At 41.6% G+C, this 27,303-nt stretch overlaps 1 protein-coding gene across 7 annotated transcripts in view; it reads left to right on the forward strand.

Moving 5' to 3' along the window:
- Nucleotides 1–27,303, forward strand: part of PDZD2 (PDZ domain containing 2) — a 210,946-nt gene that overhangs the window by 154,117 nt on the left and 29,526 nt on the right. For 6 of the 7 annotated variants that reach the window (XM_030567196.1, XM_030567198.1, XM_030567199.1 and 3 more), the window contains 13 exons: nucleotides 3,610–3,721; nucleotides 7,445–7,593; nucleotides 8,232–8,351; nucleotides 9,811–9,925; nucleotides 13,164–13,237; nucleotides 13,420–13,645; nucleotides 14,694–14,811; nucleotides 17,192–17,324; nucleotides 20,839–20,920; nucleotides 21,918–22,021; nucleotides 22,881–23,052; nucleotides 24,203–25,023; nucleotides 26,552–26,696. In XM_030567196.1, the coding sequence (XP_030423056.1) occupies nucleotides 3,610–3,721; nucleotides 7,445–7,593; nucleotides 8,232–8,351; nucleotides 9,811–9,925; nucleotides 13,164–13,237; nucleotides 13,420–13,645; nucleotides 14,694–14,811; nucleotides 17,192–17,324; nucleotides 20,839–20,920; nucleotides 21,918–22,021; nucleotides 22,881–23,052; nucleotides 24,203–25,023; nucleotides 26,552–26,696 (2,371 nt within the window). The remainder of the gene's footprint in view (nucleotides 1–3,609; nucleotides 3,722–7,444; nucleotides 7,594–8,231; nucleotides 8,352–9,810; nucleotides 9,926–13,163; nucleotides 13,238–13,419; nucleotides 13,646–14,693; nucleotides 14,812–17,191; nucleotides 17,325–20,838; nucleotides 20,921–21,917; nucleotides 22,022–22,880; nucleotides 23,053–24,202; nucleotides 25,024–26,551; nucleotides 26,697–27,303) is intronic. The other variant, XM_030567197.1, reaches the window with a different exon arrangement.

Below are 27,303 nucleotides of genomic sequence, written 5' to 3' on the forward strand. Positions count from 1 at the left end.
CGGGCCACATCCGGCTCGCGGGACTGTCCTGCCCTGCCCCTGAGCTCCTGGCCGGGTAAGCTAGTCCCTGGCCCTTTCCCTGCTGTCCTGCCTTCGCCGCAGCCTCATCTCACCTCACCACGCCGCCCGCGCTCTGGCCTGTCGCTCCTTCCTGGCAGCGCGGACGGGTGGCTGGCTGTGGCGGGGCTGCAAGCTTCTGCTGCTCTGAGCAGCATGGTAAAGGGGTGAGGGATTGGATAAGGGGCAGGAGGTCCCCAGGGGCAGTCAGGGGATAGGGAACAGGAGGCGGTTGGATGGGGTGGAGGTTCTGGGAGCGGACAGTCAGGGAATGGAGGGGTTGAATAGAGGGTGGGGTTCTGGGGGACGGTTGGGGTGGGGGTCCCAGGAGGGGGTGATCAGGGGATAAGGAGCAGGGGGGGTTGGATGGGGCAGGGGATCTGAGGGGGGCAGTCTCGGGGTGAGAAGTGGGAGCGGGAGGATGGGGGCAGGGGCAAAGCTATTTGGAGATGCACAGCTTTGGGGATGCACCCATACAGTTTCACAATGCCGATGCGGCCCTCAGGCCAAAAAGTTTGCCCACTCTTGGTCTAGATAATACTTAGACCTGCCATGACTGAAGGGGACTGAACTAGATGACCTATCGAGGTCCCTTCCAGTCGTACGATTCTATGGTTCTGTTATCTTCAGGTGTTTGCAAAGTGATTGCTTGATTATTATTGCGTGTGAGTGTATGTTGACAGATGCAGTGGAGAGATTTAGGTGATTTTGCAAAATACTGGGGTTGATTTCAGTGACAGAGGTGGGGATTCTTCCTTCCTCCCTCTCACCCCCAACCCCCCAGCTCCAAGCTTAACGTAATTGCTGAATGTTGGGTCTTACCTTATTCTACAACATTTGTTTTGTCCTGAGCCTTTGCTCAAACTGCAAATTGTGTGTAGCCTGAAACCTGCATTGCTAACATCCAGGATGTTTAAGTCTCTTGTCTTGGCTGCTCCAGACCAGTAGTTTCAGTCTCCTGCTTAGCTATGGTGTTATAGGGGAGTTGTTCTAGCCTGTATCTCTGTGGCCACATTCTCCTGTAGGCAGGGTCTCATCAGTCATAGAAATCTCACCATGGGAGGACTCTAACTATAAAGACCATGCCTAGAAATTAGCCTTCAGCCTGCCTGGAAATGGACAGATGGCTAGAGCATAGCTGGGCAGTGTGATGTAGAGCATTGTTCTCATTTATCCCAACACCTGTGGGCAGTAGGGGACCAGGCTGTAGGTGTGATGGAAGCTCAGTGGCAGAGAAAGCCAGAGAAGAAATTTGAAGGGAGAGTATGGGGAGGGACATGAGGAAGTAGAGGAAGAGGTAGGGGAGCCAGGCAAGCAGGTTAGAAGGAAACTCAAGAGGGCAGATGATAGTCTTTACAGGGGTGGATAGAATAGAAAGTAGGGTGTTTATGCAAATGAGAATGCACAGTAAATGAATATGTAAATTATGGCATGGCCTCATTTGTGTACTCTTTCCAGCTTTCGGAAGCTGCAGAGGCAGCAGGCATGCTAAATTAACATGACAGCTCATCACATCATGGTGAGTGAACGACAGCAATATAGATGCAGAGCAGAGAGAAACACAGCTGCCTACATTCAAGTGTCCCTGGTCCTGTGTTCCCTGGCTCCCTGAGCTACAAATCAGGAACAGCCCTGTCATCCCTGAAAAAGTGAGTGGCATCCAGGCGTCCCTGTGTTGTTCTTTAGGGCTTTAAAATAATGAGATATGACTCTGTATGTCAATGTAAGTGTCTTTTGTCATGAGAGTCAAGATTGTTTACTATATATGAGCAGGCGAGGAAATATTGCCTATAAATTAGGATGGTGTGAATTATAGCCGTCCTGGTTCAGTTCTAACTAGCACTGCTGTATTTTTAGGCATATTTTCTGAGAGCAGAGAGCTTTCAGGAAGAGCTGAAGTGATATTTTGGACCTGTCCCAGTGACTTTTTTTGGCTTAATCCTTGCATCTCTTCTGGAATGAGTTATCCCCCCTTGGGTATATAAGCCAACCTATAATGGATGCAGTAATTTTGTTATGAGAATGGAGTTCTCTTGCTCTTTAGGTGAATCATTTAGATTATACAGAAGTGTGAGTTACAAATCATTTAGCATTAGAATGGAGCCCTGAGATTGCTGCTATGGTACCTTGCAATATCACCAAGAAATAGCTGGAATGTAAGTGTTAAATAAGTGTAAAAATTATGTATAGCATTATAGTGGTAGGAGCTATGACCAGTAGACTTAAGGTTGCGTAACAGTTTCCATTTCAAGCCTGTTATCGATCACTTACTATTTTCTGAAACTTTCAACTGTTGAGCAGAATTTTTACAGGCTTTGACACTGCATAAATGGTGAAGTCTTTGGGGGAAATTTTGAGCAGAAGCAGTTCAGCAATTTTTGAGTATGAAATTGTCTTGAGTGTTGAAAGGTGAAATTTGTCCAAGAAATAGCCTATACTGAGAAAAAGTTCTTTTGTTTTTCTAGTGGAAATTTGGGGTTTGATTTTGTCCCCATATCAGAAGCCTTCCAAAACTGTACTGAGCCTGCATTTTAGCTACTTCACCTACGTTTATAAAGTGTACAACTATGCATGTGAACACTTCAAAGATGATTGTGAAGTGACATATCTAGGAAAATATATTACTACTGCACCTGTGTAACAACTCGGAGTGGGGGAAGCATTGTGGTGGATCTTGTAGGGTGAACAGATATTGAGGAGGGCTAAATGTACATTTTGTAAGGAGTGTACTAAATTTGCAGTGCACCTCTCAGCATGTGCAGGAGAGGGGTTCTCAAATAATATGATACATCTGATCATGCCGTTGAAGACTATAAGCTTGATTGCACCTTGTGTTGCCACCTATACCTATGCAGATGCCAACCGTGTGATCTTTTTCACCCACTTTGCACATGTGTAGATGACATCACAAGGTGTTAGGCAGTGAATAATGAAACCCTCTGCATCCTGATGCATCTGCACAAGGTATCAGAGTTAAGATTGTGCATATACCCTTGCCAGACTTTTGAGTACTTAGCTGTGTAATCATAACAGTCTATTAACCTAGCTTTTTGTATGGCACACTCATCAATATTCACTATATTTATATTAATAAAATAACATAGTTTCTATGTGGCTTTCCTTACAAAGCTGTCATTGACAATCAGTGGAAGTTTGGTGAGCTGACTAAATGGAGGATAAGCACTGGAGATCACCCTACAACTTTACTGAGGGTGATTAAGTGATCAGGGCCAAATCCTATATTCCTGACTAAACGTCCTTCTCTCTGAGAATTTTGCATGAGTAAAGACTGGGGGATGTTGTTCTTAAAAATATATAGACAAATGGATGAAGTTATTCAGTAATGTCAAAAGGGATCCATTGAAATATCTGTATAGACTCTGCTGAGTTTTCTGGCTCACATAAAACTAGTTTCATAGAATTCCAAGCTTTTGGGGAAAAAAAGAAGTTATAAGTGGAATTTTCTTCTCATTTTTACCAGTGTTTTCTACTGGGAGTAGTTCCATCACCTTGGCTAGTTTCTTCAATATATTCCGTTTTCTTATTTTTCAGATGACAGAAACAGATAAATCTCCAGATCCTGCTAATGTGGAAGTGGCGAAAGGGAACTGCCAAAGTCCGACGCTGGGAGGTGGTATATTGAAATATAGAAGTCGATCCCAAGGTAAAGCAGGCTTGGTAAAAGACATGAGTAAAAGAGCTTATGCCGCTGCAAAATTCTTGTATATCGCACAAAGTGGGCTAGGTGTGAAACCTAATTAAGTAGATCTAGGTTTTATTTCCATGAACCTCAGAATAGTTTGGTCTGGATGGGGAATTTAAACTGCACAATGTTCGCATTCAGCAGAGCTTGCTGAGTTGAACCTTGTTGTTGGCAGAATAATGAAGTAAAATTCTGCATTACTGAACTTTATTTACTATTCCTTAAATTTAAATTTCCTGTGTATTTGGTTTGATTTATTTCATTAGACTTAGGTGGGGGCCTTTTCAAAACACCATCACTTTATCTCATTCATTAGGGCAAAAATTCATTAGGGCTTGTTTATTGTTACCTAAATCTCAAATAAAAAAAGGTCATGGCTTCTAGCAGACTGACAATAAATACTATGAAAATAGTACAACTGCCTTTTACGTGAATGCAGGGACTTGACTCACAGTAATGACACATCCTCATTACCACGGCTGTTTGGGATCACTCACTCCTCTGGTGAACAGGCTCTCCATTTATCCAAAGGGCTTGCGTGTCCCCCCACGAGTTTAGACAATCCATGATCATGTCAATCGAAATGAATACTTATTTGTATTTAAAACTGTATGTGTGTACAACCAGATCCTGCCACCATCACTCAGGTTGAGCACCTTACCCTGTGAATTAGCTCACTGAAATTGGTAGGGTGGTAGCATAAGATACTATTCAAGCTCAGTAGGGTGGCAGATTGACCCTGGCACCTTGTTTGCGAGGGGCATAGGGTGGAGTCGGCAGGAGAGGAAGAAAGGTTCAGTAGTTGGTGCTATAGCCTGGGACTCTGGAGACCTAGCTTCAATTCCCTGCTCTGCCACAGACTTCTGGGAAAGTCAGTCTCTGTGCCTTGGTTCCTCATCCGTAAAATGGGTATAACAGGACTGCTTTATCTCAAAGAGGTGTTATAAGGATAAAAGATTGAGGTGCACGGATACTACTGTTAATGGGGTCACAAGTACCTAAGGGCTTGTTAATGTAGTTCTGTTTGAAGAGGAGTATGTTAATGTGAATTAGGAACCTTTTAGTTCACGCCTGCACGGCGAGTTACAGCACTTTGGTGAGCATTGTTATTTGGATCCCCATAGCCCAAACTCTAGGGGAATGTAGACATTGCCTGAAGCATCCATTTTTAACTTGGGGTCCGGGGCCCCCTGGGGAGGCACGAGCAGGTTTCAAGCGGTCCGCAAAGCAGAGCCTGCATTAGACTCACTGGGGCCTGTGGCAGAAAGCCAAAGCCAGAGTCCCGCCACGGTGGGGCTGAAGCCCACGCCCAAGCAACTTAGCTTCGCAGGGTCTCCTGTGGTGTGGGGCCACAGGCAGTTGCCCTGCTTGATACCCCACTAGCACTGGCCCCAGCTTTTATATACAGAAAAACAGTTGTATTGGCACAAGTGGGTCATGGAATTTCTATAACATGTTGCAGGGAGAGGGAGACTCAAAAAGAAAAACCTTTAGGCCAGAGGTTCTAAACCTATGTCTACACTTAGGACAGCATATAGAGTACAGAGGCTGCATGCCCAGCTAGCAGAGTAGATGGTGACAAATGGCTCAGGCAGGTAGAGTAGAGCAGGGTGCCCCTCACGCCTGAATTCAAGGGTTATATAACAACAGTGTGAATATGGGAGACATTACTTGTAAGTGTAGACAGTCGTGTAGGTTGTATAACTGGCATAACTGCATAACTGGCTGGATAACCGTACTCAGAGAGTAGTTGTTAATGGCTCCCAATCCTGCTGGAAAGGTATAACAAGTGGGGTTCCGCAGGGGTCTGTTTTGGGACCGGTTCTGTTCAATATCTTCATCAACAATTTAGATGTTGGCATAGAAAGTACGCTTATTAAGTTTGCGGACGATACCAAACTGGGAGGGATTGCAACTGCTCTGGAGGACAGGGTCAAAATTCAAAATGATCTGGACAAATTGGAGAAATGGTCTGAGGTAAACAGGATGAAGTTCAATAAAGATAAATGCAAAGTGCTCCACTTAGGAAGGAACAATCAGTTTCACACATACAGAATGGGAAGAGACTGTCTAGGAAGGAGTATGGCAGAAAGAGATCTAGGGGTCATAGTGGACCACAAGCTTAATATGAGTCAACAGTGTGATACTGTTGCAAAAAAAGCAAACATGATTCTGGGATGCATTAACAGGTGTGTTGTAAACAAGACACGAGAAGTCATTCTTCCGCTTTACTCTGCGCTGGTTAGGCCTCAACTGGAGTACTATGTCCAGTTCTGGGCACCACATTTCAAGAAAGATGTGGAGAAATTGGAGAGGGTCCAGAGAAGAGCAACAAGAATGATTAAAGGTCTTGAGAACATGACCTATGAAGGAAGGCTGAAGGAATTGGGTTTATTTAGTTTGGAAAAGAGAAGACTGAGAGGGGACCTGATATCAGTTTTCAGGTATCTAAAAGGGTGTCATCAGGAGGAGGGAGAAAAGTTGTTCACCTTAGCCTCCAATGATAGAACAAGAAGCAATGGGCTTAAACTGCAGCAAGGGAGATTTAGGTTGGACATTAGGAAAAAGTTCCTAACTGTCAGGGTAGTTAAACACTGGAATAGATTGCCTAGGGAAGTTGTGGAATCTCCATCGCTGGAGATATTTAAGAGTAGGTTAGATAAATGTCTATTAGGGATGGTCTAGACAGTATTTGGTCCTGCCATGAGGGCAGGGGACTGGACTCGATGACCTCTCGAGGTCCCTTCCGGTCCTAGAGTCTATGAGTCTATGAGTCTATACCCTGCACGGCTGTCTACACTTGCAAGTAATGTTTCCTGCATTCACACTGTTGTTAGCGGTGTAGGATCCTGCTGTCCCTGCTGGAGCTGTCCACTGCCATGTGTAGCTATCTGCTGTAATAACAAGTGTGGATGCAACCTGCCTTTCATCGTGGCATGTAGCTACACATACCGTACACACTGCCATAAGTGTGAACGAGGCCTTATGTGGATCGAATGAGTGATTTCTTCAGGTGGTGATGGAGGCACATTGATGATGAGTGTGGAAAAACTCGGATACCCTTTGCTAATTACAGGATGTCCTTCAAGGCAAATGATTCAGTACCTTACACCAACTCTACATTCACTTTTACTTCTCTCTCTTTTTTTTTTTTTAAGATAACTGGGACTGTTGCCGGAAGGGAAGGCAAATCACATTTTTTGGCACCATGTTCCTTCTTCCATTCCTGAAAAATTACTTTCAGGATGATGAGACATTTCCAGACATGAATGCAGCTACAGTGTCAGCTCTGTAAGCTATAAAGAAAGCTTGTGAGCGCTGCACACCAATATGTGCAATCAGCAGAATTCTGGCTCACTCTCTGTTTTTATCTCATTTGTTTGCTATCGCTAATCACAAAACTAAGATTTTTTGCATTGACCATAGATTTTCAAAGAAATTTTTGTCAGCATGAGATTGAGATGGGAATGCTCCTGCATCTTTAGAGTTGTATGCAATGCACTTCACTAATTGATAACAATCAAAATTAACTTTTCCATAGGAAATTATTGAGCTACCCAACTGGATCCTGCGCCGTAGTATTGTTTGATTTATGATTTGCATAAGTCAACCATCACATGACTTGTCAGAATTGAAAGGTGCTGCTGTTTGGCTAATAAATGGCATTCCTGGGTTGTCCCTCAGGGGCTGGATCCCGTTTAGAATCTGTGGGAGAAAATGATGAACTGACCGTGGAGAATGGTGAATCAAATTATGAAATAGCAGTGAAATATTCCCGAGGAGGAAGAAAACATTCTCTTCCCCAGCAGCTTGAATCCTCAGGAACTAGGCAGGTGAGTGGTTATACTATTTACTCTGCCTAATAATTATTTACAACCAAATTCCCAGATCCTTACTCAGTCCAAGGTTTTTCCTCAAGCTGCTAGAAATAATTATAACAAACTGGGTCTGCGTAAGTGCATCATGGGGAATTGACTCCAGGCTTCAGCACCTACCGGTTGAGCTAAAGGAGGAGTCCTTTAGTTGTGAGGAAGTAGAAGGCTGTTACAGTTGCTGAGGGAGAGATAAGTACTATTCCAATGTAATGCATGAATATGCTGTAGTTAAAGAGGTATAACTATTTAAACAAATAGTGTGTTTGTTTCTTTCATTTGATGATGGTATAGTTGTTACTTCAGAAGATCACAATTTCTATAGATCATGAATCTACACAATATCTCAGTTTACAAAAAAAAAAATTTGAACTGTTACAGTGTAAAAGCTGTTAAATAGATATAACGTGAAATTCTGGCCATAGTGAAGTCGATGGCATTAAGGCCAGGATTTCATCACCAGGTGTATATTCTAATATACAATAGCCATTTTAATTTTTATTTAGTCCATGTCTATGTCAGAACTTTTCCCATGAAGCACATTGGTGCCTGTGTCATTCACTCAGAATGAATTAAAATTAATTTCTGATGTTCGTTAGGAATACCATATTGTGAAGAAATCTACCCGCTCACTGAGTGCAGCTCAGGTGGAATCTCCATGGAGACTGGCCCAGCCATCCATTATTTCCAACATTGTCCTGATGAAAGGACAAGGCAAGGTGAGCATTTTCACACAGCATCACAAAGGCCTGATCTTCTGGGATGCTAAGTGCTCCCAACTCCCAGTGAACCTCAGCGCCTGTGAAAATCAAGCCCTGAATGTTTGTTAAAGTAAATCTGTCATGTGCTTATTTTATTGTACATGATGATCAATAATAATAAACACTTAAGAGCCAAGTTTTCAAACCTAAATGTCTAAGTCATGCCTGCAAAATATGAATGAGGCAGAAACTATATCTTCCTATGTTTATGTGCAGTATCTATCGTGTTGTGGCCCAGATCCTGATTGAGACCTCTGGTCACTACGGAAACATAAATATTAAATAAGAATGAGTGCATAGTTACAGCTATGCATGCGAGTATGCAAAACAGGTATTTATTCAGCTAAGTACCTGTTTGCATTCATAATAGCCCACTTTGCACAAGAAAATCTGTCTGTTTTTATACTGTATCTTCCTAGACCATTGTGACAGCAGAGATGAGTTAGCCAATCACCACCCTTACTCTGAATGCCTAAAAATTATAGAAAGTTAAGAGTCAGAACCAAGACTAGAGTCCAGGTTGATTATTTCTCCAGGCATTTCACTAGACCACAATGCCTCCCATGATCTCTGTGTGCAATATCGTGTACACTACGTGCTAATGTATTTTACAGGGATGCCCAACGTGCTATAACTCTCTAAAACAACTTCTTCTCATATTTATGATACTAGTGTAACAAGCGGAGTGGTATTTTTCATGGCTATATTTTTCATGAAGTAATAATTCTGAAGGGGTTTGTTTCTCTCAGCAGCTGTAATTCCCATTGATAGTAATAGGACCAAACCATCTACATCACAGACTGCAGTTCCCACTGTCTCTCATAGATAAAAGGATGCCAACAAAGTAATAGGAGTTACGTGCATTTACAGAGAGGGGAATAGACTCTGGGGGAATGTTTATGTACATGTCTTTTAAATATGGAATTCTTCATTTACTTAAGTAAACAAACGTTCACACACACACTCACATTCTGCTAACATTACAGCACTGACCTTATGTCATCTTTTTACATATCTGTCTTTCCTGAGGAAATGCAATATCTGTGATAGCAGAATAAATTGCAGTTAATCCTGTATATGGGTCTCTTGGGTGGAAATTCCGCGATCCATCAATTTAAGAGACTGCTGTTATAGCTGGAGAAGTAGAAATTAATAACATAAAACCATCGAACTATGATAACATAAAATGAACTTTTTCTGTATTTTAGAATGACTACGACTACTTTCAGGCTGAGCAATACTGTTGGGGTGAGAGTAGATCAGGAGAGGAAAGCAGAGAATAAAATCACAGCATAATTCACCATCAGCTAATTAGATTTTCTTGTTTCTTTCCTCTTGGACTATCAAACAGCCTTTTTGAGATAAGTGATAACACAATTAGGTGCCATCAAGATATCATTTCTTCCTGTCTCTGTAGGGTCTTGGATTCAGCATTGTGGGAGGCCAGGATTCTGCTCGGGGACGCATGGGAATTTTTGTGAAGACTATATTCCCAAATGGAGCAGCTGCTGCTGATGGAAGACTTAAAGAAGGTACTAGAAGCTAAAATCCTGTGCTGTTGCACAGGTAATTCATAAACTTGTGTGTTTTTAAATTTTTTTTTTTAAAGCCCCAAATTGCTGAGAATGTAAAAATTGGAGAGAAGCAGACTGCGAATCTGTTTGTGGTCTTCTGTGGGTGATTGTGTTGATTTTATATCCAAGGGGTTGTCCTAGTAGAGTTGTGTGGATTTGCACAGGTGGCGAACAAAGGTAGTGTGCTGCAGTAAAAGGCTATGTATTTTGGGGATTAGTGAATATGGTGTTGTGTGAGTGGTTGTGCTGGAAGAGTTGTGTGGATTTGTGTGAGTGGCAGTTGGGTGCTTGGGTGTAGCAGTTGGGCCAACTAATCCATCATCTGTGAAATCTCCCTCAGACAGCCAATTAAATTGTTGCATGAAAATCAGCTGTAGAGTAAGGATGATGATTGATTGAATTCTCTCTGATATCACAATGGTCTAGGACTCTTGGCATGACATAGAGACATGCCTTACTGTAGCTGTACACCTCATGGTGTAATTTGTAAAACCAAAATGGCTGAGAACTTGAAAATTGGACAATAAAATACAGCAAAACCCGGTGACGACTCAGCTTGGTGATATTCTAACAAAAGTAGCTCTCAGCCATGCTTGTAGCTGCTTCCACTGCCTCACACTGCCTCAACAGACATTTTAGGCCTCAGAGTGACACACACAGTCACATTCCTGGAATCTTATTATATAGCTAGTGGGGAGAATCCAATTCTGCATAAAAGGCCTGTCATAAACAGATAGTTAAGGGTTAATGTCTCTTTTACCTGTAAAGGGTTAACAAGCTCAGTGAACCTGGCTGACACCTGACCAGAGGACCAATCGGGGGACAAGATACTTTGAAATCTTGGTGGAGGGAAGTCTTTGTTTGTGCTTTTTGGGTTGTTCTTTGTTCTCTCTTGGGATTAAGAGGAGCCAGACATGCAACCAGGTTCCTCCAATCTTTCTGAAACAGTCTCTCATGTTCTAACTAGTAAGTACTAGATAGAAGGCGAATTAGTCTTTATATTTGTTTTCTTGATTTGCAAATGTGTATTTTGCTGGAAGGATATTTTACCTCTGTTTGCTCTAACTTATACTTAGGCTAGGAGGGAGGGAGTCCCTTTGGTTTATGTAAAGCTGAGACCCTGTAAACATTTCGCCATCTTGATTTTACAGAGATAATTTTTACTTTTTCTTTCTTTAATTAAAAGCTTTTCTTTTTAAGAACCTGATTGATTTTGTCCTTGTATAAGACCCAAGGGGACTGGGTCTGAACTCACCAGGGAGTGGGAGGGGGAGATAAGGGGGAGGAAAAAGTTAATTCCTCTCTGTTTTAGGATCCAAGGAGTTTGGATCAGTGTACCTCTCAGGGAAAGTCTGGGAGGGGGAAAGAGGAGGGAAAGGTTAATTCCTCTCTGTTTTAGGATCCAAGGAGTTTGGATCAGTGTATATCTTGGATTCCCCAGGGAAGGTTTTTGGGGGACAGAAAGTGTACCAAATACTATATTTTGGTTGGTGGCAGCGTTATCAGATCTAAGCTAGGAATTAAGTTTTGGGGTACATGCAGGTCTCAACTTTCTGGACGCTAAAGTTCAAAGTGGGAATCAGACCTTGACAAGGCCACAGAGACAAATTAGTTCAACACAGCTGAAAACTATAGCTGCTCGCCTTACTTGTGCGCCTGGAAATCAATGGAAGGGTATAAGAATGTGAATTCATCTTATCTTCTGTTCAACAGAAAGTTGGTCAGACCACTCAGCCTATTTGAGTTTTTGCTGTGCTTTAAGAGAACAAAATAACAGAAAGACTAATACACCAGGAAGACTTTCCATGCCTGATTTCTTTTCTTTTCTCTGTGAACCCTGTTCAACAGGGCCAGAAGCTCTGCTTGCTTAGCTGGGGAAGTGTATTGCAAAGGAGTGTCCATATGAGGTGTATCAGAAAGGCAGGGTACAGAGAAATGTACTTCAGAGAGTCTATTTTGGGATCTTGTTGTTTAGTATTTTTGAGCACCCGCAATGTACTGGGGACAGTCCCTGCCCTGCTGAGCTTACTGTGTAGAGTTGACATGATGAGAATGGTCTAATTAGACACAGGGTTGGAAAGAGGAGAGAAAGGACAAGAAAGACAATAAGATCGTGCCACTAGTTACTAAAGCATGGACATGGCCTGATTTATTACCGCCTTTCCTGCCATTCAGGTTGGCTGTATAGATTCACGTCCATTAGCCATGGCATTGTGTGTGCTCACATACTAGACTGATTGGTAAAGGTACCAACTGACCATGTGTTTAGAATGTCGGTTTACATAGCACCGCAAGTACCGTCTCTTCTGCAGGCACTCCTGTGTGATCGTTGTGCACTGGCTCTGAGAAGCCAGTAGTTAGTAGATAGCCCATAAACCTAACAGTCCTCCACTAGTCAATCACAGGCTGTTCAGAGCTTGGTTATTCAGTTCTGCACTGGATTAGAAAAAGGTGGAGGGAAGATTCGGCAGATGATAGTGCACTGTCTAATTGTGCACAGATGTAGGCGTGTGCAAGACTGGAGAAGAGAGATCTGGATCCTGGTCTCTCTTCCTCCCTAGAAAGAAACAGCTCAACACAGCTGGTTGTAAGTATTGTGACCCAAAGCCTTGTATCACTGAGCAAGCAGACATAGCTCTGGGACTTTTTTGGGACGAAGGTGTCATTGACTCTCAGCCACCTCTTTGTGTTCAGCTCGCTTTTCTCTCTGAATACACTTAGTGTACTAAATAGAATGTCATTCGTGTTCTGTGTATGGGCCTAAGGACAGCTTTCTCTGTATGGCCATGTGGGAATCCACTCTGATTCCCAAACTCCTGGGACGTCCTAGTATGGGAACAACGTGAAGAGACCGTGGGCCCCTGTTAAACTCCACAGTGGGAGCTTCCACTCCAAACATTCTGACTCCGGTTAAAATCCAGAATGTTTTCAATTGGTCTATTATAATAAAAATTGAAGGTGAAGAATCACAGTTGAAGAATATTCTGTGCTCCACTACTTCAGCACTATATTAACTATAAAGGCATTACAGCAAATGGAAATAAATAGAAAACAATTAAATGCTTTTTGTAGCATAATAAATCGGGAACCGTGTGGTAGCCCATTGCTTTGCTAATGTCAAGGAGCAGTCCTGTATCTGTATACTATACTCTATCCAAGTGTAAATGCTGACTTCATTTTTGCATCTGATTGCCAGGGGATGAAATTCTAGAAGTAAATGGAGAATCTTTACAAGGGCTGACCCATCAGGAGGCCATTCAGACGTTTAAGGTAACAGAATTATAGACACAGTAAGAGAGAGAGACAGACTGTATCTCTCATTGCTTAGTACAGTTTAATGCCACGGTTTTATTTTCCACTGCCACATTTGATTGTACGCATGATTCACTGGATGATGCGTTATTGTGCATCAGGTGACTGTATAGTCTAATAAGTTCTCTTCCTCTTTTTAGCAACTCAAGAAAGGTGTAGTGACCCTCACAGTGCGCACGAGACTGCGCAGCCCGAGCCTCACCCCATGTCCAACCCCCATTTTAATGAGCAGATCAAGCTCCCCAAGCTCCAGTGCGAGTGGAGGAACACCTGCACCTGGCTCTGAAGACGGAGACACTTTCTCCTCATGTCGCAAAGGCCCAGGACCAAAGGACAGGATCATCATGGACGTGATGCTCAACAAAGGTTAAAGAAAGTTTATTACAGCTCAGCTGGTTAAACTAACTTGGAAAATGGGTGTTATCCATCTGCATGTGTTTTCCAGTGAATTCCTAGCACACAGGCTAATACTCTTATCCTAACACATGTTCCCACACCAATCTCATCCAGAGGTTCTTATCTTGTTCAGTCTGCAAACTGCAAAATGACTGAAAAATCATCCTGTGACCCATCATATCCAAGAGTCTTTTGAAAAGTTTGCACCTTTTTGATCTGCAATCAACAAAATAAGGTTGAGGGTCTTACGAGGAGGAGGTCCTTGTGCTACTGGGGTAGGAAGGTTGTGGGATGGGTCAGGTGCTGCTGGGGTGAGGGGCTAATCTGTCTGTCGGAAGTTTCTCTGTAGTTACTGTTCACATAGACTCTAAATATTCATGTTCCTCTCATAAACCTCCACAAGCTATCACTTAAGCCGTGCAGCACACTCAGAATTGTCAATTAACTGAACTCCAGAAAACATTCTCCTTCCTCAACCGACTTCCTTCAGGCCCTTCTTGTGCCAGACCTTGGTGGCAAGTACTTAAACCAAATAGCAGAATTTAACCAAATGGTAGTGGAAGTGAGAAACATGGTTTAAATAACTTTCTTGCTTAAATTTCCTAAAGTTCCTCTAGACACACCAATTATATTTTATTATGCACACTACGGTGTTATATCTGTAGACAGAGTAGATGCCACATTATGTTCCTGATGGCTAGAGGTATTTTACAAAGAGATACTGTAAAGCAATGTGTGGCTGAAATGTGGCCAGGGAGGTGAGTAGGATTGGTTGTGGGTGAGGTTGAAGTTGGTCCTCTCACTCGTGGACCTCCTTAAAGAGGTTAAAGATAAATATTTTCACTTCTAATTGCAGTGTGGTTTAGGCTTCCTGAATGACACCCCAAAGACCAGCTCTGAAACAATGCACTATTCCTGGTTATCAGTGTGATTGGAACATAAACACTCCTGTGTCCTGTGTGATTACAATCAAAAGGGACTAAACAGTTTTTCCTCTTTCTTTGTTTGTTTTTTGCAGAGCCAGGGGTTGGGTTAGGCATTGGTGCCTGTTGTCTCACGCTGGAAAATAGCTCTCCAGGGATATACATTCACAGCTTGGCCCCAGGATCGGTGGCTAAAATGGATGGTAGATTAAGGTGAGCTATGAACTGAAAGCAAAAAAAATGCCGATGCACTTTTACAGCATAATGTTAAAATCTGCCAGAAGACTCATTATCAGCAATGAGGCCAGTACTTTAAAAAAAGTCCATTGCAGTTGGGGTTTTTTGATGAGTGACTTAGATGATTGCAGCAAAATTAATAAGAATATATAAGTTAAAAAATTACAAAGGGGTATTTAAAAATACCTGAAAACATTTCAAAGCCTTCATTGATATGATATGGACAGTTGCATAGTCCTGGGGACAGCTGTTTTAGAGATTCCAAGAGGCAACACAACCTAATGATATATGTCCAGCCTGGAATCAACAGGAAATGAAACTTAATGTCAAGTGTCAGAGCCAAAATGAATCAGCCTGAGATTTCCGCAGCTCTGTTAGAGTTTAGTTGCCTGAAACTTTCTTGAAAAGAGCTGTGGGAATTTTCTGCAGCAGATTGCGTCTCTGGTTGCAGCACCGGATTAAGTGACCGGAAATTATTTTATATTCCACTCTAGGTTTTCTTATTTGGCATAAGAGCTGTTGGGTGAAACTACAGAAATGTCCTTCCGGCTCCTATGTTCCTGCCTAACTGATTCAGCTTGGGTGGAGTGCCCGTGCATGGGTACCTGTGTGCACTTGTATGCTGTGGAGAATGGCTCTGTGCCAGCCACATGTAGGTCAATGCAGAAGGCTGCAATGGAGATGAGCCAAGGCTGAGGCCACAAGACTCTCATTGACATTAATCGTGCAGCCCAATATAGAGGTGTGCAGCAGTCCTGCTCAGCCACCCTAGTCAGGGAGAGGAGGGAAATTTCACCACCTCAGTCTGTCTGCACTCTATTTGCATAGAACCTAAATACTCTTTTTATGTGGGTGTAGTGGATTTCACTTATTATGAGGACCTGGAACTAGCAACTTGATTCTGGGATAAGAGGGAAAATAATGTATTGGTTGTAACCCTGCCAAAAATGCTCAAAATTATTACCAGAAAAGTAATGTATTTTTTCCAGGAGACAATATTTTAATATTTGCTTGTTTACCTTTAAACCTATTTTGAAAATTTCTCCAGTCTTAGCTGTGTCTGTGTATAACAGCTGCATCATTTATTAGGATAAGCGGTTGACTATATCTGTTCACGCTTCCCAGTTTTCTAGTTCACTCTTTGAGATATTTTTTTGTGAGACATCTTGTCTCATCAGCATTTTTTTGATTCCATATGGTAAAGCTATGAAGGTGGTTTTGATTTTGGTTTCACAAAACCTCATTAGTCAGATTCTGGCTTTGCAAAACAAGAGGGGGTTTGGATTCAGATCCTACTTATCTGAGCCCCTTCAAATGTACGTCTCTGTGTGTAAATGGTTCCAGATTTAGCCCATTTTTAATTGTTATATGGTTGCCTCTCTGTAAATAAAGACTTATGTCTTCAGTTTACTAGGTAAACCAAACCTGGTTATGTCTCTCCTAAACATACAAAATGTCAAAGCAGTGATAAAATTGCACAACGCACACACCTTTCACTTTTTCAGCCTAAAAGAGTATGTGGACTATTGAAATACTATTACGTGACATCAACCGCCATTTGAATTTGCTTCTGGCAGTTAGACTGTTGGTTAAAACTACATTTCAGTTAATCATCACAATTGATTCAAATTAAAAGGGAAGTTAATTAAAGTCAGTAGATTGTATGAAAATCCCTGCTAAAGATGATGTTTTTAATCAGGGAAAACGCAGTGGTAATATCTCTAGATGATTCTCTTTGCTTTGAATGGTTCCAGATGTCGATACTCCACGAGCTGTCAAGAGTGAAGGAACTGAAATGAACAATTTACAGTCCTGTCACAGAAGAGGCGTTGTTTGATCAAACTGGGTTCTGTTACCCCAATTTCAAGTGAAAATGAGGTGCCTCTCATCTCATTTCTCTTTAGTTCAAATCTGAAACAGTTTCATAAACTCATAGTACATCATGAGCGCCAAACAAACCATGTTAAAAAGATGCTGTGTGTTTAAGTAATTCAGGATGGTGGTAAGGAAAAACCTGTCTGCATGGAACGTTTGGCTTCTGTGCTCAGAAAACAATACCTACAACTGGAGCCAAATGTTCACTTTCACTCTTGTCTGGTGCAGTCAATTTTATACACTGATGAAATACGCTGTACTGCACTGACAGTAAGTGCAGAAAGGAGCACTGGATCCTGCTGGTGGTTGCAGTGAAGTCAAAGTGGTATCATCATGCACATCAATGGGAGCAAGAGCTGGACTGGTTTTTGCAAATCAAATCTCTTCCAGATATGTGTCTTTGAAAAGCTTGGCCACTAGTCAACAGCCCAAATGTTTGATATGAGACAGATGTGCGAATTGGCTCTATTTGTCTTTCTAGCCGGGGTGACCAGATTCTGGAGGCAGATTTAGTGAGTCTGCGCCATGCAGCACTAAGTGAAGCTTATGCCATTCTGAGTGAGTGTGGTCCGGGTCCAGTCAGCCTTATCATTAGTCGTCATCCCAACCCCAAGGTGAGGAGAAGACAGCTTCATATAGCTGCACGTTGCTTTCCTTTGTTCTTGCAATCTGGGGATGAATGTTTGAGATTTGGTGAATAGAGAACACTTCTGTTTTCTCTCCAGGTAATTTCATGGACTGTGTTACACAGGAAGTCAGACCAGATGATTGTATTGGTCCCTTCTTATCTATGAATGCATAGTTGTGTTGGACCTTTCTTGTTGCAGTGGCACTATCGACCAGTTGTAGCTTTAACTGGGAAGACTTATTTTTCTGTGAGATAGTCCAGTTGTTATCCTCACTGATTTGTTTGCAGTTGGACTAAGGGACAAACCTATGAATTTGAAGCTGACAAAATAAATACTGTACATATCACCTTTATTGTTACAATCACTTTGGGTGGAATTGAATTGCAACAGTAGCTGCCAGGGATAAATATTAGCCGATTGAGTCAATAAACTATAATAAAATAATGGATACAGCATCTTTTAAAAATGTTAACCTGTCCAAACATCAAAGTTTTCCTGTAGAAGAAATGAATCTGTGATGTCTTTCCCCTGGCACAGATTCTGCAGAAGCATTTTTAAATGTCTGCATTTATAAAGTGTATAATTATTTTCAAGCAAATTACTTCTTATATCGGTGATGAAAGATAAGAGACTCCTTCATCCAAGCAGTATGGAATAATAGCTTGTTTCATTTTACCAGCCAAAGAATTTCATTGGCACATAAAACCTGTAGGCTGTACAGGAATGTAGTTGGGAAAATATTTGTTTTAGAGAGATCAGAAAAACTTTGACTTTTGAATTCCTAAATACAAATGGAAACCTGCTTATAAGGCACAAGTGCTCTGAATTCTAATTTCCCCTATTGACCATAATGATTTGGCATTCTTGTCCTGGAGGTAACAATATGTAGCTTGAGAAAAACTTGTAATGTAGGTTCCACAGGTGGGATTTATTTTCTGGCAATTCAGATGTACAGATGATAGGCACTAGTGGGCCTCCATACAAGGCTATTGAGTGATCACTGCCAGGGCTTCTGATAACTGAAGGAGAGGCAGTTCATCTATCAGGTAGAGCAGCAGTTCTCAAACTGAGGTCCTGGGACTCCAGGGGGTCCTTACAGGTTGCATGGGGGAGGGTCCTCAAAATGCCAGCAGTGACACCAATGATAGGTAGACTTTGCAGTAAGAAGCAGGCACATCCATCTCATTGACATCTGTAAGCACTTGGATGCTCTTTTCCTTAAAGCATTACTAACAATACATGTTTATGTGAAATACACATATACCTTTGTCCATCAGTTTTTCAGCTGGGGGTCTGTGATTAACACTGCATTTGAAAAGGGGTCCGTTGACAAAAAAAAAAAGTTTGAGAACCTTTGGGGTAGAGCAAGGGACAGGGAGCCAGAATTGGGCCCAGAATCTAATACCAGCAGAACTTCAGAACAAATCTATGTATTGTGTTGGACAGTGTTATAGTTCATTGATTGCAGTGTCATAAGGCACTTTGTAGCCATGAGACTGTGGGCACCTTGAAACAATTATCCAAGGAGTGCAAATCTCCTCCCTGCCCTATCCTCATTCATCTCAATTGAGTGTTAACTCAAGAGCATAATGCTGGCCCTTCAACTGTTCATTGATTGCTGATCACTTCAGAAGCTGGGGTTGGAATGATTCCTACATAGTGGTGGGGATTGGGAAATACAGTGCGAAGAGGGGATATATGTAGCTGTGAATTTATTCCCCAGACCACAAATGCTAATTAATAATTACATTTGTCCCTCTTCACAGAATAAGTTTGACACTCCTGATATAGACAGAGCTGAAAAAAGAGATCTTGCTGGAGTTGGTATTTTGTTTTTTCTTCTCTTTGCACAAAAAAGGCATCCTGCATAATATAAGGATGGCGATACTGGGGTCAGACCAATGGTCCATCCAGCCCAGTGTCCTGTCTTCTGACAGTGGGCAATGCCAGGTGCTTCAGAGGGAATGAAGAGAACAGGCAATAATTGAGTGATCTATTTCATTGTCCATTCCCAGCTTCTGGAAAAATATTGGACCTTCCTGGACCTTACATATACCATAAACACTATGATGAGACAGTAGCGCAGAACTCTCAGGTTGGTGGGGGGAGGGGTTATGGCATCTTCACACCACTTTTGTACCCTCTAAATCCTGGTGGTTCCACATTCTGCAGTATAATTTAGACCACTATTTAAATTACAGCATCCGGTCCCTGGCTGCCTGTGGGCACAGCGCTGCCCAGAATCTCCCCCATCCTGCGGCCTCACCTAGTCCCCCTCACACGCCTCATGCTGGGCTTGCCTTTGGATGTCTTCCTCAGCTCCCGCCCCATGGAATTCTCCTCTCGTGGATCTGGGGCTTTTAAGGTCTCTTTATGCCACTTGAGACCTTTTACAGAAAATGGCAGGAATGTGGGTGAGGCACTTGGTTAATATTCCTCAGCTGCAATGCCATCCCACGGTCTGAAAACAAAGATATTTTTGTTAAGGTTCATGTTGTTTCATACATTTTTATATTTAATCCCCCACTTCATCACGCAAAAGCGCCACAGAAAGTTTTGTTACTGAATATACAAGCTTCAGTATTTTTATGTATTTCCAAGAGAAATACCACAAAGGTTTTCTTTCTTCTGTTATTCTTAGTGGATGTGGCATTTAAATTATGTTTAAACTGCTGAGTTTGCTTAGGGATAATTCAGATCCTCCTAGTTCAAAGAGGTTCAGCTTTCTGACCTGTCTTTGTGCTGAGTTATAATTCATGTAAAGTTGAGTGAATTGAAATCACATTGAGCATATCTGAAAACAGAAACCTGGGATGTTATGTATTCCTGCTCCCCAGCAGCTCCAGTTCTAATGCTACATATAATGTTTTCTAGAAATTTCTGAGGGTGAGTGTGTTAGAATAATCCAGATATTTCAAATGCAACATGTCACTGCAATGTATTTTTATGTGTGGAAAATATTATAGTTACCAATTATTGAATGTAGTTATTTATTTATTTACTTGGTAAAAGGGGGAATTAAAACTAAAGTCAGCTAGTATTTCAAAAAGTTAGCTTTTTCGTATTTTTTAATTTAACATGTCTTTTACTGGTGGAATATTTTAGACAAAATATTATCTTTTCATACACATTTCTCTAGAACATCAAGGTAGTGAGCTACTTAGATAAAATGCATGGCATGATAATGCGTTTGCTTTATTTATGCAAGCCTGATGCAACTTTTATATTTAACATTTGTGCATTAATGTGACACTTTGACATCTTTCACTTTGTAATAGGCTAGCTATGTTTTCCGCGTACCCCTTCTAAAGAGATGAGCTCAGGGTCACAGGGGAAGTCTGATTCAGAGCTAGGACCAGAACTTGGGAGCTCTTGGTTCACATTCCTTTGCTCAGACCTCTAAAACAACAGTAATATTTGTGATGATCAGTGCTCAGACTCATCTTAGCTTCTTATGTTTTACAGCAAACTCACATCATCTCTTTTCTACTAAAATTAGGTTTCTGAACAGGAGATGGATGAAGCAATAGCATGCACCACTCATCGAGAGAGCAAGGATGCCTATTCCCCTCATGTCATAGGTAGCAACACATTCTTTTTCTATGTCGTGCAGATCTATCCATTTTTTTCCATACACGGCAACATTTATTGGAGTGCTGTTGGGATGTTTGCAGTCATAAATATTTGAAACTCCTATTGAGAAATGTTCCACTCTTTCCACAGTACTATGTTAATTAAAAATGTTATGTATTTCAGCTCACATCCTTAGCACTGTGTGTCAGTTTTAGATATCTCTGAGGCACCAATCACCATAACGTCAGAGTGTGAGGAGTTACTACTCCATCCTGATCTAATGATCAGGACAGAGCATTGCATTCTGAGACTGGGAGGCTGCACAGGACACACCTCTCTGTTCAAGAAAAGAGTAGCTACAGTCTAGTTCATTTTTAACAAATTAGATATGGCTATTAGGCTGCTGGCAAATTTTCAACGTGTTCCTCAGTTGGGATATCCCATCTGTGTTTGAACATGACATTAGCCATTTCTAAAATCCTACAGATGAAAGTGAACTTGTAGGAAAACATATGAGCTCTAATCACATTATTCCTTAATAGGAGACAAAGAGAATATTCCCATTTTTGCTTCAAATTGGAGGAATGACCAACTAGCTGGTTTTCAGACAAAAATGTTAGTGTTTTTTTTTTTAAATCAAGCTTATTTATACCAAAATGATTTTCTGTGAACAGAGATGCAGCCATTTTGGAGCAGACCTTTGCCAGTGACCTCCACCCTCCCTTTCCTAGAGTATGACTGGAAGCAGGAGGATTGCTATCTTTTGTGATAAATTTCGATTCACGTTCCTAACTTTTGTAAGCTAACTAACGAAGTAGCAGCTTATCTGGGGGATGGAGAGATACATTAGAGACTTGTTAAATAAAATAAAACTTGTTTTTAAAGGGACTCAGATAATATGGTGATGAGTACTGTATAAATAACAAGAACAACCAATGCTCTGCTTGCTTGTATATATATTCTATAGCTTTAATTTTTGGTCTCTAATTGAATCATGTTTAACAGGGATTCTGCAGAAAAGTCCATCTCCTAGTGTGAAGGCCAAACAAGGAGAGGCCTCATCACCCCTGAGCTGGACAATGAAACGATTCCTGGAGCCAGCAAGTCGGGTAAACAAATTAAAATACAACACAAAGAGATGACTTTTTAGGATAAGCTTTTACTAAAGAATCGGATTGCTCAGAACAAAAGATCTATGCTTCTTCCATGTCACATCTGTGTCATACTAAGGGGTTCCATTAGTTACGCTATATTGCTGGGACACAGGCACTGTCAGCAATAGAAAACTCTCCTTTAGGTCTGCTCTGCAGGAAGCTTCTAGAAGCAACCTGTAGTGGGGCTGGCCTGGAAGGCTGTCCCCCGAATAGGACCACAATCACTTGTTTGTCATGTGCTGTGGTTTAATTTCAGTCTTGTGAAAAGTGAGCTCTGCTCAATGGTGTATTCATATGGGCACCGAGATGGTGAGTAGGGTGTGGTCCTTGGAACATGGAATCTGCTCATACCTAATCAAGTAATTGGTTTCTGTATGTTGTAATAGTGGTGGACATTTTTGTTTTCTGGAGAGGCCAAATAGGAAATGCAGTCAGTCCCAGGGAGGGAGTACAAGTACCTGTAGTCTCTCAAGAAGGGAGGAACTTAAAGGGAATCGTAGAAGTGAATGGTTTAACCCCTGATTGTTGTGCTGTATGCCCCCTCGACAAACCAGAGGTAGCTGAAAATCACGTCCCTATTGGTGCTGAAATATGGTTTCAGGTGCCAAATGTCAGCCACCTACATTTGAAAATGTTGGCCTTAATCTCACTGTGGCTCAGTGCCCCTGTTTGTAGAATTGGAATATTAAGATTTACTGTAATTACCAATATGTTATGAGGCTGAAGTTCGTGATGTTTAGATAATAGCACCCTATGTGTGTACTAACGTAAATGACCACCAATCACCAGTTTTATTTACTTATTTTCCTTTCAGCAGGGATCTGTCAGTTCTGAAACAGAGCTTTCCCAGTTCTTCCCACAAGATGAGCCAAGTCAGATGTCATTTTCTGACACACAAGTGATAGGCTCCAGTGATGAAGAGCAGCTCCGTCAGAAAAGTGGAAACAGCTCTTTGGACGACAGCTCTCTTCCTCCCAGCAATCTAAGTAATCCACGGAAATCGAAAGAAATGGCAAGATATATGTGGGGTGGTCATTGCATGCGTTGTGTCAGGAATCCCACGTTTTGGGTAGAAATGCCAGCTAGTATAGTGCTAGCCAACAGCCTGTAATGTGATGCTTCAGAAAATGAAAGAAGGAGTCTAAATACAATGTGCACAGTGTGTGACTGTATTGCAACTTTGATTAGTTGACTAGAGAATGAACTTATATTATTGGCTTGGCTGACCAAATCTAAGTTATCATTGCAAATTAATCAAGTCAGTAATGACTATCTGATTGATTACATTTAAATCAGACCAGTCTTAAATATCTCAGGTACGTGAAACTTTGTCTTTACACCAGAATATGTGGTGCTACCATAAAATATTTTGCACATTTGTGAGATCTTTCTCCTCTCTATGGTCTACCTGGAACACTCTTGTTTCTCTTCCATACTGAGTCTCCATCTCAATTCAAGAATCGCATATGCATGGGAGAGCAGATATATTTCTGTGCTTCTCAGATAGTCTCTGCCCTTGTCAGTATTTATCTCTGAAATTTCATTATTTAGCTCAACAAATCAATGTTGGATATGGTTTGTGTGAAAGACATTACACAAAATAAGCTTGTATTATATTCTATCCGTATGAATATATATTATATATATATAGTTTTTTAATAAGAAGGGTATGACTAGGAAGTCTTAAATCACTCAGTCTTTAGAATGAAACAGATTGTGTGCTTGTGTTTTGGCTGAGTGTCTTTCTCTCTCTGTGTGAATCGATTAGGTCAGTTTTTTGCATTGATTGAAGCAGAATTACAAGGATTTTCCACTATTTGAATTTAAAAAATAAGTGTGTGCGCTCCCTTTTCTTCTTGTGGGCACAGTCCTGGTTCAGAAGCAGGCTGAGAATAAATCCAGATGTGTAATGAATAGGAAGCACCCATAAATCACAAGACCATTTTTCATTTCTGGTGCTCTTTTACGGTAGATATAGAGTGGAGGACATGGAAAAACAGCTCACCTTTCTACACAGACACAGCGAAAATCCTCTGTTGCAAACAAGCGTGTCTCTTTTAAAGTGGCTGCAGTAGAACACTCAGCATAAAACTAGTCCAATAAGCACAATTAAAAATGTAATCAATTCTTTTCTAGCTGCTAAAGAAGCAGGAACAACCAAAGCGGACAGTCTTGCTTCATCAACCAGTGGAAAGTCACCTGGTCTTTTCAACAAGCATGTGGAATTTACCCAACAGGGGAGCCTTGATGGTAGTCCCAAGTCTGCCCGCAGCCCACTGCTGAGGCAGAGAAGAGTTGTTTTCTATGATGGCGATGTTAGTGACGAGGATGATTTTGTCAAGCAAGAAGAGGTCCACTTCCAAAGGAGGCAGCGGGACAAGAGCCAGAAAAATGCCAAGGAAGACTCTGGCATTGTCATCACAACCTCTTCCGCTGAAGTTGATGATGAAGGCCAGGATGGTGAATTATCTCGACACTCTGGCAGTAAGGCAGCTACCCCTGTGTTCAGCAAGTCCTTGGTGTCTGAGGAGAGTGCCCTAAAGCAAACGGAGGACTTGGCCGTCTTTCAGATCAAAGCGCTTGATTGCTCAGGTATGCCTGAGAGTCATCCTACTAATCTGGGAGTGAAGGGACTCCGAGAGGCACAGCTTGACTCTATGAGATCCCCTAAACTGGAGCACAAAGCAGTCACAAGAGTAAAAAGCATGATGAGCACAGAGTGCTGCAATCTCCCAAGGCAGAAGATGGAGGAGCACGGTTCCTGTCATAAGCCCATTGCCAGGACACTTCCACACAGCAAAAAGACTGAAGCACCCGACATCCCCAGGCAGAGCAATGCTGAAACAGTTAATCTGCTGCGGAATGAAGATGAATCATTTGGCCTGGATTTGGAGATCCAGGCCACTCCCATAAGAGTTGTGATAACAGGTTTACGATCAGGCGGAGCAGCTGAAAGGGTAACATTTTAAAAATATGAGTCACTTTGCGGATGTTTACTCCTGGGTTTCTCTTTGTGGAGATTAATATTTGATAAGTGAGTTTTTACACATGCATGCAAACGAGAGATTTACCTCCACTGGAAAAAAAAAAGTCTCATTCCTTATCTTTCTAATATGCCATTAAATTACATGTTTTAGAGACGTAGTCATGCCCCATCTGATTTAAGCTTGAAAAAGTCAACAGGCAAAAATATACCAAAATGAAATAATCCGTGTTAGTCATTATTATTTCAGGGCTCACTATGATTTTTCTACTTTGCCAGAAACAAAAGAAGCTTTATGTAAGAAAGAGAAATGATTTAGTAACATTAAGTATTAATGATAAAATGTACATTGCTTATTAATAGGCAAGAATTATATTGCAATTTAGGATCTAACCATTCTCTCCTATTATTATTCATTTATCTACTCTGCACTTTATCTATGCTTGTTACAGTGGGGATAATTGCCTGACATGTGTATAGAATTCTGACCTTAGGCAAATTATTCAACTCTATGGAGAATTTTTATGTGAGCAACGTGTGACATAATGTTCTTCGCTGATTGAGAGACTCTTTACTGTTGTGAGATGGTATGGCATAGTGGTTTGAACAGGGGTCTGAGAGTCATGATTCCTGGATCCCTATTCCTGTCTTAACCACTGATTCATTGTGTAACCTTGGGGAATATATTTAGCCTGTGCCTTAAAGGCCTGATACCAGCTCCTTTTTAAGGCAATGAAAAGATTCAAATTGATTTAATGGGAGTTGAGTAGGGTCCCAAGTTCCCGGTCAAATGCGGGGCGGTGATAATTAAGGCCACGTCCAGACTAGGGTATTAAAATCGATTTTAGATACGCAACTTCAGCTACGTGAATAACGTAGCTGAAGTCGAATTTCTGAAATCGAGGTACTCACCCGTCCAGACAGCTCGGCATCGATGTCCGCGGCTCTCCATGTCGATTCCGGAACTCCGTTCGGGTTGATGGAGTTCCGGAATCGATGTAAGCGCGCTCGATATATCGATGTAAGCGCTAGACGCGATATATCGATCCCCGAGCAATCGATTTTAACCCGCCGATGCCGCGGGTTAGTCTGGACGTGGGCTAAGAGGCAGCACTGCTTTGGGAGATCCTCGAGAAACTATGGTTCATTCAGCCAGAATACCATGACCTCTTTCTCATACCACCCTCTTTGGGAGCCAAGCAACACCTCCAACATCTTCACTAAGAGGTGCCTGGTCTCTGTGCAGGGTCACAAAGACTGGGAGGATACTTCTGTCATCAGATCTCCCATTTGCTAACCACAAAGTGTGAGCGACATTCTGTTCCTCACTTTACTTGTCTGTAAACTGAGTATATTAATGCCAGTGTTCTGCCTTCCGTAACCACTGGAAACTGGAAGCATTGCATGTAAAACATTTATGCTTGTACTGCAAGCTCTGCCCTCTGCTTCTGTGGTAAAGACTCTCAGGTATTTACATTCATTTATCTCTGTAACCATATTAGGGATCTATGGGAAAGCTGACAATAGGAGATGAAATTTTGTCCATCAACAGTACCCCAATAAGTGGAATGACATCCCAGGAAATCTGTCTGTTCATACAGAATCTCCCCATGTCTGTAACACTAGAGGTGCAAAAGGCAGTATCAGGTGAGAGCATTTTTTCACTCTTTACTGTTGGTTTTGAATACATGAGTAGGAGAAGCTTGATCAGGTGTTTTGTTGACCTAACATCTAAGATAATTCAGAAAAAGTGGGGGGGGGGATGCGTGTGTAGGTATTGATGTTGATGATAAAGCATTTCATTACGGAGCCAGATTTTCAGTCATTTATAACATGTCGTCATGAAGTGCTGTTTCATCATCCTGACCTGAAGGTTTAAAGCTCACATTTAAAATAATAGCTCCAGAATATTTGGTGGAAAGAATCAGAGTATTTAGAGCTTTTAACCATCTAATACGGAGTCAAGTTAACCCATCAGGGAATTCAATTATGGAAGTATTAGGGTCAAACATGACAATCAGATTTGCAGTCAATATCTTGTTGATAAATGACAAGTTAATTTGACTATGCATAAGATAGTCTAAAGCTTTTATATTCTCTGATTCTTTTAGTCAAATCTGTCTCTTAAATGTGAAGTTTAAGCTGTATTTTGTGATCAGATAGTAAAATAATGAAATCCAGGCTCTTTCTTGGTAAATCAGAAAGTTCTGCTGCTCTGAAAGAAAGTGTAAAAACGGAAGTGTAGTGCTTGAGT

This window comes from Gopherus evgoodei, chromosome 6, assembly GCF_007399415.2.
Source record: "Gopherus evgoodei ecotype Sinaloan lineage chromosome 6, rGopEvg1_v1.p, whole genome shotgun sequence".
Classification (NCBI taxonomy): Eukaryota; Metazoa; Chordata; order Testudines; family Testudinidae; genus Gopherus; species Gopherus evgoodei.